Source organism: Hylobates moloch, unplaced genomic scaffold (genome assembly GCF_009828535.3).
Source record: "Hylobates moloch isolate HMO894 unplaced genomic scaffold, HMol_V3 SCAFFOLD_10, whole genome shotgun sequence".
NCBI classification, from domain to species: Eukaryota; Metazoa; Chordata; class Mammalia; order Primates; family Hylobatidae; genus Hylobates; species Hylobates moloch.
This window is the reverse complement of record NW_026652285.1, coordinates 46,032,761-46,053,165: the sequence shown is the minus strand read 5'-3', so window position 1 is coordinate 46,053,165 and position 20,405 is coordinate 46,032,761. Positions and strand designations below refer to the sequence as shown.

Sequence of the window (20,405 nt, the reverse complement as noted above, 5' to 3'; positions counted from 1 at the left end):
CAGGTGTGATGGCACATGCCTGTAGTCCCAGCTACTCAGGAGTCTGAAGCAGGAGAAATGCTCGAACCTGGGAGGCAGAGGTTGCCATGAGCTGAGATGGTGCCACTGCACTCCAGCCTAGATGACAGAATGAGACTCCGTCTCAAAAAAAAAAAAAGATTAGTACTAATGCCTGTTCCATGGTTTGTGTCAAAATTAATAATTCAGAAATATCTACTATATTGCCTGACACACAGAGTATGCTGTTAGGAACTCGATCTCTGGCAGTGAAAGGAAATAGCAATAGCTTGAGAGAACCAGAACAAATCAAGATGAATGCTTGCTTATATAATTTTGGCATAACAAGATGATGATAAATAAAAATGAATATCCCACATTTTGGAAACCAATAATATGAATGTCTGTTGAGATTATAGGATCAGACTTTCCCTCTGTGAGTCCTAGCTAATCCTAGGTTAGGAAGTGAAGATTCAGAGTTCTGCCCAGGACAAGGGCCAGAAGAGACAGTTCTCTGGGGCTGAGAGAAGGCTCCTTTGCTTCTTTATTTTACCAACTTAGAAGTGTTCATAAGTTGGAGTGAACAGCTCTAATGGGGATTGGAGTGGTCAGGGTAGGGAGTGCGTGGGGGGACCTATCCACAGGGAGAAAAGAATGCAAGGAACTGTTCCAGGATGCAGTCTGGGAAGAGTCTGTGCTTAAGCAGTAGGCTATAGAACTTTTTAATTTTTCTGGAGTCATCCTTTCCAATAGCCCCAAACCTTTTAGTAAATTTTCTTCAAAATCACAGCTAAATCTCAATTACACCCTTGAAAAATGCGTAAATCTCAATATCCATGCTTAGATACAAACTGTCCTGGGAGAGAATAGGGATCCTTCTCTCCAACAGAGTGGACAGAAGACGTGGCAGATGCCATCAGACAACAATGTTTCTGGTGGAGCCGATGACACTGTCAGCTACCCATGCATTTGTGTTGGCAAGATGCAATGGGAAGAGAGGATAAAGTTCAGTGACATTTTGGAATGCACTTGAGATGTTGGCTTTGGAAAGCTTCCTAAATACCAAGGACATACTTTGATTATGGTTCTGGAAAGACACATGAGGGCTAATTTCCACGAAAATGTGCCATAAAAATGAAAGGAAGAGAGAGAGAGAGCCTGGAGCAGTAGCGTGCACTTGTAATCCCCAGGAGGCTGAGGTGAGGGCATCACTTGAGGCCAGGAGTCCGAGATCAGCTTGGGCAACATAGCGAGACACTGCCTCTACAAAAAATAAAAATAAAAATAGCTGGGTGTAATGGCACACACCTGTAGTCTCAGTTCCTTGGGAGGCTGAGGCAGTAGGATCACTTGAGTCCAAGACTTTGAGGCTGCAGTGAGCTATAATTGTGCTACAGCACTCCAGCCTAGGTGACAAACTGAGATCCCATCTCTAAAATAATAATAACAAAAAATGTTTTTAAAAAATTAAAGCCTTCTTTGATGAGACTTGGACCTTGTAGATTATAAAAGTGTGAGAAGACTGAACAGATTTTTAGGCCGAGGAGTTGTAAGCAACACAGTAGAAATTAAAATGTGAGCAGAGATATCAGAAATACTATCTTTACCAGACATTCTTAGACACTTCCTTTTTGCCAAAGCTTTTCCTGTTCTCTCACTAGATCCACTCACTTAATCATTAATTCATTCCATCATTCACCGAACATTCAAACCAATGTGAATGGATTGAATGTTCAGCCTCCTTGTAGCCAATTCAATCCAATTAAATGTGTATTACATACTTCAAATAGTCCTAGACACTGGGGATACAATAGGAAGCAAAACAGACTTGGCCCCTGCATTTGGGGAGCTTGCCAGGTGGTAGAGATCAGCCTTAAAATAATGAATGGAACCAGGTATTGGGGCAGGGATGGAGGATGTAATCAAGAGATCATCAAATGATTACAACCCAGCACAGCACCATATAGAAATGAATGGCACTATAATATCTGGAAAAGAGAAAATTACGTTTAATAAAGGAATCTTAAAACATCAGAAACTCAGAAAGACTTTTAAAAGCCTTTAAAATGAATGTTTTGTAAGTTAATCGTCTCACTATGCTGGGAAATGTATTCATGCACCATGCATCAGTAAATAGGGATAGCAGACAAAAACAACACTTTTGTGTGTAGAGTTTACTGTTTGTGGGGCCTGATAGTCAAACTGAATGGAAGTACGCTATTCTCTGGAAACAACTTGAATGATAAAAGACCTATAAACCTTTATTTTTTTATGTATTTTGGCTCTTCCAGTGTTAACAATGTATATGATAGAAAATACGTTGACTGCATCCTGCATTTTTTTGTTTATCTAAAGAGAAATGCAGCGGAGGTATTCCTCACAGGGAATTTCTTTTTATAGCTTGTTAAGCCATGAAAACAACTCCCTTTAGCTATTTCTGATTTAAAGTGCATGTAGCATAGGATTTTTGTATTTGTTTATTTAAAGCATGACTTGAATTTTGTGAGGAGGTCCCGTGTGAATCTGAAATATCAAATTGTGTATCTACACTTCCAGAGTAAACCAGGACAGATTTCACAACCTAATTAATAATTATGTAGATAGTAAAATCCCCAAAGACCTCTTCTGCCTTTCTTTAAAATAGTTCAGATTTCTTCTTGTGTTGTTATGGGTTGATGTTTCATCTGAATTATAGGTTTAACTGGGAATAAATTAGAGAATTGCAATGTAGGAGGCGATCCTGTTCTTTTAAATTTTGGGTGCAAGTTTTCTTCTGTAAAAGACTTGAGACCAGGCACATCCTGCACTCATTTGCATCATGGAGTGGATAATGTTTCCAGACTGATCTTTGTCTTTATAACGTTACCAAGAACCCCCAGGGACTGTGGCTACAAGGAGGCCTGGGAGAGGTAAGTGTCTGCATATACTTGTATGAAGCAGGGTATTTAATTCCTGTAACTCCGCTTTTGTACTTCATACATGTTGACTCTAAGACCTCACTCATCTTGGATTCCCAGTGGATGCATATATCCATATATTATCAACTTCTCTATAGTCATAATGATTCTGTGAGTAGTTTCCAGATTATTATTCAATGTGTCTTTGTTAGTACAAGTTTGTATATATAGAGGGAGAGAGAGGGAGAGAGAGTTATACTATGTTGTTTCTAATTAAATATTTCATGAAACAAATTATTACTTTAGGATAAGCAAACACACATAATTAAAATGAACTTATCATTACATATTAAATGACAAAGAAAAGCTATTCTTATTTTGCTTTCACACTTTCTTTCCCCAGTTTTATTCTCATCCTTGTTTCTAAAGATACATAAAATACAAACATAAATTATATGAAAAGCCCAATAGTATACTATTTAATTATGCCTTAGGAGCAGAGGAAGAGTGCAAAATAGAATTTTACAATACAAGGTGTTGAAAGTATAAGCTTTGCTTTTTTTTTTAATAAAGTGGTTAGAAAAATGCAATTCTTTCAAGAAAATATCAGATAAATAGATACCAAGCTTTTCACAGTTTCTAATAATTCCCATTTTTCTTGAGTATACAGAAAATTTGACAAGTTTCTTATGGTAAAAATGTAAGAATAGTTTCATTTTGACACAACACCATTAGAGTAATATAAATAATTTCAAAAGCTCTTAGAGAAGCACAAGCAATTCAATTGTTTATTCACAAAGAGAATGTTGAATTTATTTATGTTGGAAAAAAGACTAAGTATTGACTTTAATTTTCTTTCTTTTTTTTTTTTTTTTTTTTTTGAGATGGAGTCTCACTCTGTCGCCAGGCTGGAGTGCAATGGCGCGATCTCGGCTCACTGCAACCTCCGCCTCCCAGGTTCAAGGGATTCTTCTGCCTCAGCCTCCAGAGTAGCTGGGACGACAGACGTGCACCACCAAGCCCAGCTAATTTTTGTATTTTTAGTAGAGACAGGGTTTCACTATGTTGGCCTGGATGGTCTCAATCTCTTGACCTCGTGATCCACCCGCCTCGGCCTCCCAAAGTGCTGGAATTACAGACATAAGCCACCATACCCAGCCCTGAGTTTAATTTTCAATGTCTGTGAATTGCTTAAAAGTTCTCTGCTTCCATTGTCACATCTTGGCCAAGATCATCATTATCTAGAGAGCCACATCTCTCTCACTGTTCTCCCCAGTTGAATTAGATCCCAGATGTTCTCTTACCTCCCAGCTTGTATTGCACATCCTTTATAATGCAACTCCACCTCAAACCTTCAATCTGAAATACTAGTTCTTTCACTGCCCATTTTAAGTTCACTTATATGCCTTAGCTCGTTAACAAATCCAATTAATAAAGCATATGCTTAGTGCTGAGTCTTACATTTAAAAGCATTTTTAAAAATCAGCAGCCAGTTTTGTTCTCATAACATGCTATTATGGGCTCAGTTGTGTCCCCCACCACCCCCCTGACTCTGAAATTGATGTGTTGACATCCCAACTTTTAGTACATCAGAATGTGACTGTATTTGGAGATAAGGTCTTTAAAGAATAATGAAGTTGGCCAGGTGAAGTGGCTCATGCCTGTAATCCCAGCACTTTGGGAGGCCGAGGAAGGTGGATCACGCGGTCAGGAGTTCAAGACTAGCCTGACCAACATGGTGAAACACCATCTCTACTAAAAATACAAAAATTAGCCAGGTGTGGTGGTGCATGCCTGTAGTCCCAGCTACTCAGGAGGCTGAGGCAGGAGAATCGCTTGAACCTGGGAGGCAGAGGTTGCAGTGAGCTGAGATCGTGCCACTGCACTCCAGCCTGGCAACAGAGCGAGACTCCCTCTCAAAAATAAATAAATAAATAAAAATAAAAAAATTTTTAAAAAGGAATAATGAAGTTAAAATGAGACTCTTAGAGTGGGGCCTTAATACATTATGACTATTGTTCTTATAAAAAGAGGGAGAGACCGCAGGGATGTGTGCACACACAGAAAAGGCCCTGTGAGGACACAGTGAGAAGACAGCCATCTGCAAGCCAAGGAGGGAGGCCTCAGGAGAAACCAAGTCCACTGGCACCTTGATCTTGCACTTTCTGCCTCGAGAACTGTGAGAAAGTAAATTTCTGTTGTTTATGCTACCTAGCCTCTGGTGTTCTGTTATTACAGCAGTCCTGGTTAGCTATTAATTATATATATATATAAATTTGGTATGTACCAAAAGAAGTTGGTAACATTGTGAAAACACCAATTTGCCTTACAATTAAAAATTTAATACACAAAAATACATAATCTGATACAAAAATGGGCTTGAGGCAATCCCTGTCATCTCCTTTTCTCTACTTCTCTAACTCTAGCCCAGCTCATCTACTGTGACCATGCAATGCTCTCTGCTAGGCTACTTTAGCTCCCTTCTCTGGCCCTCCTGAGCACCTATGCCCTAGATCACTGAAAATATTTAACATCAGAACCTTTTTCTTATTCTGAACCCCATATTTAAAGCAAAGATGAGTATGCCTGTTTATTTGAAGCTAGCATAAAGGGAAGGTAGACAGAGTCCCCTTGCCTGCCTGGTCAATCTGCCACTCACTTTTCCCTTCCACTCACACTCACATGACACCCGGGACACTACTGTGTGAGATCTGGATTTAAACCCCCTGATTTACATCACACTTTTTTATTATCTTAAAATATCCTCACACGACAGTAAGTCTCATATTGGAACTAAAGCTATACCACATACTTGATAAAATATGTCAGAGAGTTGAATTCATAGCATAGCTCAGGGGAATAAACTACACATTGCTAGTTAAATAAACTCAAATCATCTGTTTTTCTGAATTGAGTGAGAAACCCTCCACTCAGTCTGAGAATCTAAGCAGATGAACTACGTGAGGGGTGGAGTTCTGCTTGGAGTTGGTATGGTTTTGGCCTCATGACTAACCCGTATGTAGGAGTCAGGTCTAGCTTGGCTCTGGGGCATTTTTTCAGCTTGAGCTGCTGCAGAACGGTAGTGATGAAAGAGAGTAACTCATTGCATGCAACATCTTCTCCCAGACACTTCCGGATGCCCATTCCAAATATCAAAACTTTCTCGACGAGACTTTTATTCAGTTCTCTGTTTTTGTTTAGAAATCTGTCAGGTCTAAATAAGCTAGGATTATCCCAAGTAGTTCTGCATAAAATAGACAAAAACAACATTTTAAAAAGAAATTATTTTCTCATTTTTGCTATTGTTGGCAACTTTTCCACAATAATTTTGTTTTTCATGAACTACTTTAAGTTTAGAATATTCCTTAGAAATTATATATAGAGAAAGGAGGTAAACATAAATGAAGTATATATACACATATATGTATAAGTACTTATGGAGACGTATGATTATATATAATTATGAATATGTCACCTTTTCCTTTAATATTTGACAAATCTAGTTATGATAAGATTTAGTACAATTACGCTTAATTTTCACTGAAATGACTACCAATTCATTGGTGAATAAAATACTTGAAAATCTATCTCATCAATTTTTCTGAATTAAATAAGAAACTCTCCACTCAGTCTGAGAATCTAAGCATATGAACTAGCTGAAGTGCGAAGTTCTGCTTGGAGTTGAGATGGTTTTGGCTTCATGCCCAACCCTATACAGGAGCCAGTTCTAGCTCGGCTCTCCTGCAAGCTAACTTCAAGGTATGGGTTAGCCATGAATTTAATTATTTTAAATGAAGAATTCCATAAAATTCTCATAAGAATATTCCAAAATGGTGACATAAATAAAAAGTAACAAATATTCAATATCTTTTGCTTTAAGCAGAATGAATAAGAATGATGAGACTGGGCCACATCTCTCACTCTGGTAAAAAACATGTTTAGGGAATGGCCTTTTTACAACAATACAGAGAGGATCTGGGTCTCCAGAAAGCAGCTCTAATTGAGGGATTGCCCACAGTTCCCAAATCACTGTATACCTGATTCTTTCTTCTATCTCTGTCTTTTGTTACAGGCACCGTATTTGGCTTGTTTATGACAACCAATGCTAGCATGTTTTCTGTAGGTCCTAAACCATGTATCAGGGACCCACCTGGCTTCACAAAGGACTGGCCCTCTTTGTGTGTAGATGTCATCATCTCTCTAGAAGGAGAAACTGGTTTCTGTCTGTACCAGAGACCACAGACCTAGAGGACTAGTTCTGTACACAGTCCTCCAATACATTTTGGTTTGCTCTCATAATCTTTTAAAAATAATTTATTATTGCCAACATTTAAAAATCAGATTTCACATGAAAATGTGCATCTTCCAGGTTCTCTTTTATAACTGTAAAAGCTGACAACATTGGGACATTGTCCTGCTTGCCAATAGTTTACTGAGCTGAGTTAGGTGCGGCAGATGACCGCCCCTCCTCACAGTGCTTCACCAAGTGCAATTCACTTATTTTTGGTATTTTTCATTGCTCAATAAGTGCTTGAGTTTGTGACCTATGCTTTAGATTAATTAAATATGAAGAATTTTCCCATAATATCAAGTCTTAAATTACATACTCATTCAGCTTAAACAAGTGCCTCCATACAAATGGTATTTCTTTAGGAGCACCCATGTTAACTCAGTTTGTTTGCACATTACTCAATATTCATTATAATCACCAGTTCCTAGGATATTATTGATAGAATACTTAGGATTATACTAAGGAAGAATAAATGTTATTAAATATACACGCTGTATTTCTTCTTATAGTGGTTTCAAAATGCCTAGGTGTGGAGAATGGAAGTGTCAATCTCTGTGACAGTAAGTGTTGCAGTGGGACAGCATATGCATAGTCTTCTGCCATCTTTCTGTTTACAGAGATTGTGAAGCTGCCATTAGGTACACAGGATAATCACTTCCCTCTCTTACAGCTTGCAGCCTGAAACATCAGTCAGATGAGATCTTGGGTGAAGAGAACAGACTGTATAACATATTTACTGTCTGCTGAGTGCATAAGAATGCAGTCTCTACCAGTTACTGGAGACATCAAGCCCTGACCACTACAGGAAGCACTTGGTTTCCATTATATAAAATTTACACATTTGGATTTGAGTCCTACCTCTGCCACCTTCTGAACATGCGACTTTAGGCAATGTGTTTAACCTGGCTGAAGGTTTCTTTATCTGTAAAATGGGGATCATGATAGCACCAAAGCATCGTGTTACTATTGAGGCTCAGGAAAGATACTGCAAGATTTTGTGCCTTGCCCACAGTAGGAGTCTATAAATATTAGCTGTAATCATCATTCTCACCACCACCACTGTCATTATCCTCACTTTCACTGCATTAGGTACTCTCATCTCAGCCCTTTCTTTCATAGCTGATGTGGGTGAACTTCTAACACTATTTTATTCAACAAATATTTATTGTGTGCCAACCATGTGTGAGGCAGTGATCCAGGTGCTGGGGTAGAGGAACAAGTAAACAAACAAAAAAGGAAAAAAAAAATCCCTGCTTGGTGGCTTACATTCCAGTGGGGGATTTTAGACTCCATTTCAATGTACTAGCCATGACTATGCGAAGGGTGAGCCCATGAAGTCCTCGGCCCCAATCTCTCCCAGTGAGCTCACTTTTGAAATTGGATTTGCCCTATATTGGATTCTTCCTCAATTTGTGTCAATATATCACCGTTTGCATTATAGATGAGGAGAGAAACTGAACTTCTTTCCAATATCTTTCAAGAGAAACAGGAGTGAAGGTTGGCTAAGAAGACTGTAAGTCTTTTCCAGATTAATAAACAGTAAACAACCAAGCAGGCAAGAAAATTTATCCAAAGATTAATTTTGGTGACTTACTCATCATGGTTTACTTGATACATGTTAATAAAGGTGCAAGTTTTCCTGGGAATGAAATAGCCATTCAGAGTGGTGTCTGCTGTAGTACTAAGAAAGCAAATAACAGCATTACAGCACATCCTGTCAATTCGAATTACCCATCTCTAAACTGCCACCTGCAACTGACAGGCTATTTTTATTTATGTCTTTTTTTACTGTAATAATATATCTTTATACATCTTCATTCTTTCATTAATTAAAACAATTTCCACTTCTTGTCAAATTAATAATTTATTTTTCTTGCATATATTAAGCATATTGTGCACTTAATATATTCAAAGCACTTCCATGAGCTAAACATTTCCATAGAAAATTATCTCAATATTTCTATGACAGAGTTGACCATAAGCAGGCAGACCAATTACATCAGGAAATGATTAAGAGAATTATTAAGTACTTCTGTGTGCTCAATGTGTTTGTGTCTACTATTAATAAATTAGAAAGACAAAATGTCACACCTTTTAGTACTAGGTAGAAGGAACAATGGAATTGGAGCAAGGAAATCTGAACTTTGGATGCTGCCCTCAGTGGGATATTGGGCAAATAATCTATTCGCGACTCCATTTCCTAGCTATGAAACGAAGGTGTTGGTTGTGTTGGATGGTCTCTAATTTGCCTCTAAAGCAAATATTCTGTTTTTCTAGTCTGATACTCAAACTCCTTCCTGAAACCTGTTTGCCTTTCTCCTTTATACCTCTATAATTATTCATGGATTGGATTCAATCATTTTATGTTTCCCTGTGGCACTCCCTACCTCGCTAACCTACTCTCACACTCACTTCCCCAAGAGAAGCAGAAATATTTCAATTTGATGAGTTTGAGAGAAGGCATTGTCTCACTACTTCTGGGTTCTCTCTTCAGATTAGCCAATTTGTAATGAAGGTACATCTAATTTACAATCAGAAATAGGCTGAGCTTGGAGGGTCAGATTTTGTCTTTCCACAGGAGACCTGAAAGTGTTCAACCTAGCCGGAGACTGAGTAGAGAAGTATGTCAATTTCGAGGTCTACTAGATCTAGCTCTAAGCCACATTGTGAAAACTAGCTCTGATTATTTAAAAAGCTAATAATATAATTTCTATTTTACTTGTGTCTATTTTGTGGCTGGTACTGAGCTTTGGCAAATAATATGAATGTTATTTATCGAGTTTCTCAAAACCCAACAAGGGGGAAGACCAAACAAGCAGTAGACTCGCTTTTTGGAAGGGTTACCTTTTCTCATGCATAGCCACTTGCCTATCTCAACACATCCCTGTCCACACTCCCTCTAGGGATTCAGCTGCTCAGATTCTACTCATAGAAGTTATATGCTTCTATTTTATGGAAACCTGGTATGTAAAATTTTATTTCACTGGTATTAAAATATGAGTGAATTGTAAAGTTTCTCTCTCTTCTTTTATGTTCCTTAAATTTCATGTGTATATGTGGCTTTCCACACAACTTTTAAGAAACGCATATGCAATAAATATTTATTAGGATATGGTTTGGTCTTTCCTGTGTGTTTTTGTATCTGTGTATATATGTTACATGTAATAGCAAACTTTTGCTGCTTTTACTTAAGCTTATTTCATTTAGTTTAAATTTATTTTAACATATTTTGTGTCTTTGATTTATTTTCATTTTAAATGAAAAACAATAAACTTCCAAGTGTAATAGAATAAATCAGTCTTAAATAATATAAGTAAGGTAGCTCTTTTGTGTGCACAAAATTCCTGGTTCATATCATGCTGCTTTCATTAGCCAATGCAGTAGTTCTTTTAATTTTACATTTTAATGTATTTCCTTACTTTTAATAATACAATGAATATCTATGTCCTAATACATATTTCTCTCTATCACTTAGACCCTCAGATGAGTTTACAGGGCCCTAATTAGATGATCACTTTCATTCCAAACGATGCCTATAAACTTGGCAGAGCCTCTCTGCTCCTGGGTACTTAGCAGAAGTAGAGATAATACTCTTATGAAGCACCCTAAGTCACCTTATAAAAGTTATTGGGACAGAAGAGTTGCTTTTAAATAGGTATAACTTTTTAATTTTTTTAAACTTATGTTAAAATGAAATTTGCTTTAACTGAGAGAGGATCTGACATAGCAGCTAGAAAAAAAAAAAATGGAGCACTGTGAAAAAATAGCCATTGTGTGTGAATAAAGAGAGCAAACAAGGGGCAAAATACAGGGAACTATGTCACTTGCTGTCTGGCCTTGACTCTGCTCAGCTGGCGGTCTTGCCCTTTGGGACACTGAGCTAAGGACACTGCATGCTGTCACACCAATTACTAAATGATTACATCAGTTTCCTGGGAAGAGAGATATTCCCATTCCACTGTTTAAAGGGAGAGGGAAGAACGAACACTGAGAATTCCAGGTGTTTTTTTTTTCAATACTTTTTAATTTTGTGGAATAAAAACAGAACAAACTACTAGAACTTTGGTTCCCCACAGATGCATTTAATGAAGCTATCTACCTAATCTCTGCTGGCATGCATTTGTGTGCTAAAGATTCTGGAGTAAGATTCCATAAAGTTTCAAGTATCTGCAAATGAATACTCAGTTTAATCTCATTGTGACAACATTAGCTTCCTTAGTTTACTGTCCAGCAAAATTCTAGGCTACTAAAAATGAATTCATATAAGAAGGAAGCTAAGTCGGCTCCTTAGCTGAAATTAAGCAAGTTTGCGTGACTCTTCACAGCCAAAAACATATTATGGTTGGATTAGCTGTTGTTTGGACATTCCATAACTTTCTGACCCTGTGATTAGTACACATAAAATAAAAGTTAATGAAAACATAGTTTAGTAATGAAAAATGTTCACAAAATGTGCTTTCGCTGAACACAAAAATTTTATTACAGTGTTTAAAAATAAAATAAGATTTAAAGTAATATTAAAACCATAATACAATGTACATTTTAAAGAACTTCAGGTATTCCAATGTCTAAGATTCTTCAATGCCTCCATCCCACCACTAGTGGCTGTTTTAAAGGAGAATTACATGCTTACCAATGTGGAATAGTAAATGGAAGAAAAGAGGCATGTCTGAATACTTCATTTATGAAAGCTTCTGTGTATGGTAAAATTTTCCTGTCTTCAAATCTGGGTGGTCTCAGCCCAATGTTTCCATCTTTAAAGAAAATTATTTTTTGATTTAATAAGAAAAACGATAATTGTAAGAATTATATTTTTCATCTGAAAGCATATTACCAATTTCTTCTTGAATTTTGGCTTGAATTTCTGGATAGTGTATCAAATAAAGAAAGCTCCAATATAGATATGTTGATACTGTTTCAAACCCTAAAAAAGAACCAAGAGACCGAGTGTCATGAAAAAAAGCATAGTTAAATCAGTTTGCTCATTTTATTTCGTATTTGACTGCTAAGAATTAGCAGAAAGAAATCTAAAGAAATTAGATTAAGAATTTAGAAGTTAGATTAAGAATAAGAATTAGCAGAAGGAAATCTAGCCAAAAAATAATAGAATCACAATAAAATTATTATTAAGGTCATTTCCAAACTATATGTGCTTTGCTGAACTTCTCACCCATTAGGATAGTTCAAAATGGTGTAGCTACTATAGAAAATAGTATGGAAGTTTCTAAAAGATTAAAAATAGTATTTATATATAATCTAGCAATCCTACTTCTGGGTTATATATCCAAAAAAATTTAAAGCAAGATATTTAAGATACATTTGCACATTCATGGTCATTGCAGCATTATACACAATAGCTAAGAGGTAGAGACAACCCGAATGTCTATTGATGGATGAATAGATACAGAAACTGTGATGTATACATACAGTGGAATATTATGTAATCTTAAGAAAGTAGATTCTGTCACATGCCACCACATGAATAAACGTTGAGGACATTAGGCTCAGTGAAATAAGGTAATCACAAAAGGACAAATACTACATGACTTCACTCATAAGAGGTTTCCAAAGTAGTCAAAATCATAGAAACAAAGCATAAAGGAAATTGCCGAGGGCAAGGAAGGAGAGGGGAAATTAGTGCTTAATGGGCACAGGATTTCAGTTTTGCAGGATGAAGAAGTTCTAGAGATCTGTTGCACAACCATGTGAATATACTCAATAGTACTGAACTATATCACTTTAAAATGTTGTATATTTGTAAACATAATTAAAAATAAAATAAAATTTTAAAAATATATAAGTACTATTTATAAGACTAGTGAAAACACAGGAAGCATTGTATTACATAATAAACACCATTGATGTAGATAATAATAATGGCTATTATTTGTAATAAAAATAAGAAGTTATTGAGTAGTTACTCTGATCCAGGAGTGTGCTCTTTCTCTCTCTCTGTGTATGTGTGTATGTGTGTGTGTGTGTGTGTGTGTGTATACACACAATATATAACATATATATGATACGTTGACATACATATATAGTACATATTTTATAAATCGTAATATAGATAGGAAATGTATAACTAATTATGTTAATTTTACTGAACCTCAAAGACATTATGGGTTTTGCTCAAGGTGAATGAACTCATAAAAGGCAGAGCCAATACTTAAATTTGAACATTATATGAGCACATAATGAAGGGTTGACCAGATTCAATTTATTTGAATAAGTTTTAATGTATATTTTATAGTTTCGATTTCACTCTTTAAACAGAGTATCTTTATTTTTGAGATTATCCATACATCAGCTAAATGGTTTCATTACTGAAAATAAAAGCAAAGAACTCTGTATGCCGAACTTCATCTTTTTTCAAGGGCTACTTTATGATTACTACATCGAAGAATGTACTCAATCAATTCTTGAAAACCTAAAACTCAGAAATTCCACATTAAAAAGCTCTTCTACACTGTCGTAATCGTAAATTCACCTCTATGATGACCTAATGCCAAAAGTAATGTTATTGTGTTTCCTACTCAAATCTTATAAAACCAGTAGTAAAAAATGAGTTTTTAAATCAATATGTTTAATTTCTAGATTTTCCTGATGATGATGACAACATGGGTAATGATCAATATGTTTATCAAACATTGACCACTTAAATACATTGTCATCTGAGATGGGGGCCACAGTTATCCTCACATTACAAATGAGAAACTTGCATCATAGAAATGGTAAAATATTTTACATGGATCACACAAGAGACAAAGGTAGTTGTTTTCTAAACAACTTGCATCACAATATGCACAATAAATATACCCAGATATAGCTGCAGAACAGAGTTAGCTCCTTTCCAAACTTCACTTTGTAAGCCTGTTTTCACATCTGTTGAACATGGCAATCTCTCATAGTGAGCCAGTGGCTTCTTCAGTTCTTAACTCAGAAAATTTCTAATATAACTTCATACTGCAATAAGTTACTGTAAAGGTAAGCTGTTCAAATAAAGTTACTGACCGTGATGTCTATAGCAGAGTACAGTGTAGTGTGAAAATTTGGACTTCTGTGTGGAATATATCAACTCTATTCTCTAGCACAAGGAACTTTATTCTCTAGAATAAAGAACATGCCATGAATAGTGCATGCAAAACCCTGCTTTCACTCACGGTAGAGCCATGGACCTTATATCCAAGATTTATAACTATCTGTGTGACTATCAGGATCTTTATTTTGATTATTATAAATTTTGCTTTTTATATCAAGGCTTAAGCAACCAGCAGTTATCTATCTTGGTAGATTATTGAAACATTGAGAGTAAAATCAATGATTTTGGGAAAACCTCCCTATACCCAAAGAAGAAACTAAATTATTTCTACAATCAATTTTAAAAGTTAAATATGGAAACATAAATCTTAATAATTATAGTAGATCTGATGGAACAGAGTGCTTGCAAATTTTATCTACTAAAATATATGGTTTAGAGCTCACTGATTTATTCTAATAAAATATTTTATTACATCTCACTAGTGAGGTAGCAGGTACATGTGGAAGTTTATGGTTTTATTAATTTTCATTATTCCTCTATTTACATTAAAATATAAACTCTATTGGATATGTTTATTTAGCAAATAAATGTTTTATATAGTAATCCATTATACTGAATACTGTTTTGTGCACATTTTACCCAAACCATTTTTTAACTGTGTTGTACATGTCAGATGGTTTTATTCTCTATCCTAGTCATTTTTGTCATCTGCCATAATTTTATATTTGCTAATTACTTGATAATCTTGGAAGTATTATATATTTCTGAAATATATTGATATTATCTCATTGAATCAAGATCGAAATAAATTATAGTGAAACAGGAGGAATAAGTTCAAGAGATCTATTGCAGTCTGATGACTATAGTTGACGATTATATATTGTGTTCTTAAAAAATACTGAGTGGATTTTAAGTGTTCTCACCACAAAAATGATGACTGTGTGAGGTAATGCATATTTTAATTAGCTAGATTTAGCCATTTCACAATGTATGCATACTTTAAAACATCATGTTGCATATTATAAATACATACAATTTTATGTGCCAATTTAAAAATAAATAAAAAAACTCACTTGATGTATTTATCACACCCACGCACACACAGTCTTTAGTACTCACTAATGTTCAGGCATTTAAAAATGTTCTGACAAATACTCATATTTGTACATAGCATTATTTAAGTTATCAGAAGAAAATACAAAGTACAGCCTGGTCACATTTTTATAATAAATAATCAGATGAAATAATCCATCAAATTGAAATCATGATTAAAATAATAAATACACACACACACATATGTGGGGGCTCGTGCATTTGCATGAGGAAAAATAATACAAATCAAAACAAATGCTTCTGTTTGCAGAGAGAATTCATGATCACAAATGCATAGATCCTAGAAACAAATGAGCCCAATTACCAATAAATATGGTATAAAGAAGAAAAATAAATACTTTTGAGGAGTATTCCACATAAAATGAAACTGCTAAAATGCTTATGATATTTTATATTTTCTTATACTTCGAATTGGCTTCCTGCAGTCTAGTATCTTAGAGGAACTCTAATAAATGTGATAGATAAAAAATGACTTTTAAAGGAAACTATAAAATTTAAGAATGAGAGTAATATGGTAGCAGTACGAATTGGCACAGTCTCTGTGAAAATGAATTTAGCAATGTGCATCAAAACTCAGTAATTCTTTCATTAGTTGACCCAGAAATTCTGCTTCTTAGCATAAGGTTGTATTTCAAAAGGAGGCAAAATTCATGTACAAGAGTGGTCATCTTAGCTTTAGCACGACATTTAATATCCGCATTTTCTGTGCAAGCCAGGAGGTGCAAACAATCAGGGTATCTACATGAGATGGATAAAATATGGGGGGTGCCAGACATCTAATATTACATGAACTTTAGAAGCAGCCAATTGGAAATACACCTGACAATCATGGTTGGCTTGTAAAAGTACAGAGATTCATGAAAAAAGTTAGAAACAGATTTAGATGTAAATAACAATTATATTTACATGAAGTACATGATAATACAAAAAGCCTATTTTATAAGAATACATAAAACAAAAACAATATCACTTTTAATAGTTTCAGAATAAATGTCAATGGATTGGGTGAAGGGACTGGAAGTGAAAGTAATAAACAAGGACTGTCATTTCATGGACAATAATGTGAAGGCACCATTAACTGTGGGCTATTATTAACTCAAGTCTCTACTCCTGAGATCAAAATGAAGTTTTCTGAATGACGTAAGAAGATAGATAACAAATGTATACGATGTGAGATCAACTAGATAAAATGGCCGATATAGGAAGAGCGAAGTCCTGTAAACTCTGAACAACGGATAACAACAAATTGCAACTAATTTTTATTGGTCTTACGTGTTGCTAAATTCTCTGACATACCAGCTCCAAAGAGGTCGCTCACGGTGCTTATGATTTCACTGTCATTCAAGGTGTCTGTTTTGGTAGCAGCATATTTGTTATGGCATACATTAATCAGAGCATCAGTAATGTCTCGGATATGATCCTGAGGAGACAAATCTTAGCATGACTTTTCATCCCTGTCTATGTTGTATATCAATTTAAATCCCATGCAGGAAGAGCCATATCACCATATAACTTGAAGGGAACCCACTGAGTCTTGGAATATAAGGAATGTAAACAGATCATCTTAAACCTTGCAACCATTTTTGCTTAAGATTTGTAATGCTTAATCTTGATAGTGTGGAATAGAAAACCAAGTTACCAAACTCAATTTTCTCCTCGGAACTTCTTTCAATTAATAAAAAAGAGTTCCTGTATCTATAAGCACAACTTGAAAATATCAGCATTCTCTATAACTTATTACAGAGAAATTGGTTGGCAATGTTTAAAAAGTTTATTTATTTATTTATTTTATTTTTATTTTTGAGACACAGTCTCGTTCTGTTGCCCAGGCTGGAGTGCAGTGGCGTGATCTCCAATCACTGCAACCTCAGCCTCCTGGGTTCAAGTGATCCTCCTGTTTCAGCCTCCCGAGTAGCTGGGATTATAGGCATGCACAACTACACCTGGCTAATTTTTGTATTTTTAGTAGAGATGGGGTTTCACCATGTTGGCCAGCCTGGTTTCAAACTCCGGGACTGAAGTGATCTGCCCACCTCGGCCTCCCAAAGTGCTGGGATTACTGGTGTGAGACACTGCACCTTGCCAATAAAAGGTTTTTAAATCTATTGGAAGGATTTTGTGTTCACTTCAGGCACCATGGAGAAAGAGGGAGGGCTGGGGTATTTGAGAGAATGGGAATAAAAGTTTATACACCTTACAAATGCTGATACTTACTATACCTGATCTAGAATTCCCGTCTGGTACCTTGAAACAGATGGTCTTCTGCCTCTTCTTTTTCATTGGAAGGAACTTAACTACTTACACCTCTTCATTTGCTTAATGATCCCACCTCTTGATGTTTTATTTTTTTCTTGATGACTTCATCTCAGCAAATTGCCCTTGTGAATTAGGATTCTTCCTAGTACACACGTATTTCAAGACAGAAATTTATTCTTCTGCTGACCATCAAAGTGGGCCCCAAATAATTTGACAGCCTCACAAGAAAGGTCCATTCTGCCACCTGCAGGAACTTAATACATTTGTTTTCATCTTAAAATTCACGTCTGTATAACAAAGAAACTCAAGAGGAAGAGGAAGGTAATTTGAAAGCTTCCTATAGAATATCCTTTGTAATTATTCAAAAATACTATCTGCTAAAAATATGCTAATATTTGTGATACCTGTAAGTCTGAGATCATGGTGCCAGATATGAAATGGGAGAGATGAAATTATTGCTTTGTTTCTTCAAGGAACTCACTTATTCTTCATCATTTATCAGGCAATTACTTAGTTTTATCACAATATTCAATATTTGCACTTTCTGTGCAAGCCAGGAGTTGCAAACAATCAGGGTATCCATATGAGATGGGTGAAATGTACAGGGCAAAGGGGTCACGTCAAGAGATATTAAACAACCTTTAGAAGCAGCAAGTTAGAAATACACCAGACAACCATAATTGGATTTTAAAAGTATAAGCCTTCATGAAAAAAAGTTAGAAACAGATTTAGATTAAATAACAATTATATTTACGTTCATAATACAAGTATATACCCTATGCACACACTGAGAAAATTTACGTTTCTGGGGAAATTTTTTAAGGATTAAAGAATTCAGAACTTTTCTTAGGGTTTTATATGAGAACTGAGTAATGCTGTCATGCAATCTCACTGTCTGGACCTCAAATTTACTAATAGCCTGGGTACACGTCATTGTGACAAAACTGTAGTGAAAAGAACCAATGATATTCAAAGCATTTCACCATTATCGTTTGTTTATAACCCTTGTGCCAGTATAAGATTAAATCCTTACCTTATCACATGTAGCAAGATGATCTTGTACGTGTAGTGCAATAAACCCATTCAGGGCCTGGTAAAACTCCCGGGGAGCATTTATAATCTGCAGTGGAAGGTAGTGGAGACATGGTATGAAATCGGCAGGGTTAGCTGCACTGGAGGCCTTGAGTAAGTCGTCATTCGTTTTAACTATCGTAAGAAATTCCTGATCACTGTGGTCATATCTCTGCCAAAGCAAAGGGCACAGACAACGTTGGCCACCGCACAGGTGATCACATTTCTGGGGTCAAAGCTGCCATTCTTGGAAGTCAACTCTACAAAGACTGTCACCAGTTCAGAAACTTCTTCAGTGACATGCTCCTCAAGTAAGCAAGAGCAAGTGGAGGATTTTGCTTCTGCATTAGAAAAAGTTCATAAGGCTTTAGAGGCAATTTTTTAATGAAGTTTCCAACTCTCTCCATAATTCACTGAAAATGAAAGACTCTTTCCTCCTGCCAGAAAAGAAAATGTGTGCATGTTAGGTCTGCCTGCAAAATGCTCCCCATCCTTATGTAGTACTTGTTTCACCATTTCCATTCCATTTACCACCAAGACAGGCACCATGCCAAATTTGAGGAGAAATTTCTTCCTCATCTCCATTAACGTAAGGTAAGGATGATCTCCAAGCTGGCGAAGATTCCCTATGATGGGGAAGGACCAAGGGCCAGGAGGAGACACCTGCTTTCTGCCCTTGCTCCTGAGAGCTCTTACAAAAACAAAAACCATCACCAAAACGATGAGAGAAGTGGTCACCTCTCCAGGAGTGACTGCCAGGTCGAGAATCATTTTTGGGAACACAACACCTAAAACAGAAAAATGTCTATCTTATTTTTGTAGTTTTAGACATACACTAAGTAGCCTCTCTCCCTTTAAACATTTAGGGGGAAAGTACAGACTCTTTGAGATTAGTCGAAAGCCCTTCTTACCTGATGCACTGAAAGAGCAAAATCAAATTCTTGCAAAATGAATGGCATCTTTATCCTAATTTGATTCTTTTCACAGTTCTAATCACCAGACCAAAATCCTGCAACGTGAGTCACTGACCATAGACAGAAGAAGATGAAAGTCAATGGAGAAAGCAGTCTGGTGACTTGGAAAAGGATTGAGGCTCCAGCAGCTGACTTTATACTCATTCGCGGGACCTCAGTGCCTCCACTTAACCTCAGTGAATCCCAGTTTTCTCCTCTAACTATCTTACCTCACAGATTTAGTCACATTCTTTCAGTAAATGTTTACCACACCCCCAATATCAAGCACTAAGAATACAAAACAAAAATTCACAGACTAATGAGGAAACTAGGTAAATAAAAATAAGATTAGAAAGTGGAAAGTACCATAAGAGAATTGGCTGCAGAGTAGTCTGTCATTGTCTGTGGATCAAATCAGATTATTATTTTTTAAAAAGTACTTGGGGCCAGGTGCAGTGGCTCACACCTGTAATCCCAGCACTTTAGGAGGCCGAAGCTGGTGGATCACTTGAGGTCAGGAGTTCGAGACCAGCCTGGCCAACATGGTGAAACCTAGTCTCTCCTAAAAACACAAAAATTAGCCGGGCATGGTGGTGTATGCCTGTAATCCCAGCTACTCAGGAGGCCAAGGCAGGAGAATCACTTGAACCTGGGAAGCAGAGGTTGTAGTGAGCCAAGATCATACCATTGCACTCCAGCCTCGGCGACAGAGCGAAACTCTGTCTCAAAAGAAAAAAAAAAACCAGTACTTTGTGAATTACAAGCCATTTAATGGATATCTAATTGGT

The 20,405-nt window shown here is 36.3% G+C and overlaps 2 protein-coding genes across 3 annotated transcripts in view; one reads left to right on the top strand and one right to left on the bottom strand.

The window, feature by feature from the left end:
* ALDH1A1 (aldehyde dehydrogenase 1 family member A1) overlaps positions 1 to 20,405 on the top strand; it is a 182,979-nt gene that overhangs the window by 18,201 nt on the left and 144,373 nt on the right. The gene's annotated exons all lie outside the window — the stretch shown is intronic.
* Positions 5,769 to 19,435, bottom strand: LOC116475156 (cytochrome P450 1A1-like). The gene is given in 7 exon segments (XM_032164301.1): positions 5,769 to 6,138; positions 8,780 to 8,866; positions 11,819 to 11,939; positions 12,020 to 12,109; positions 16,634 to 16,757; positions 18,627 to 18,838; positions 18,841 to 19,435. Coding segments are annotated over 7 exon segments (1,599 nt in total).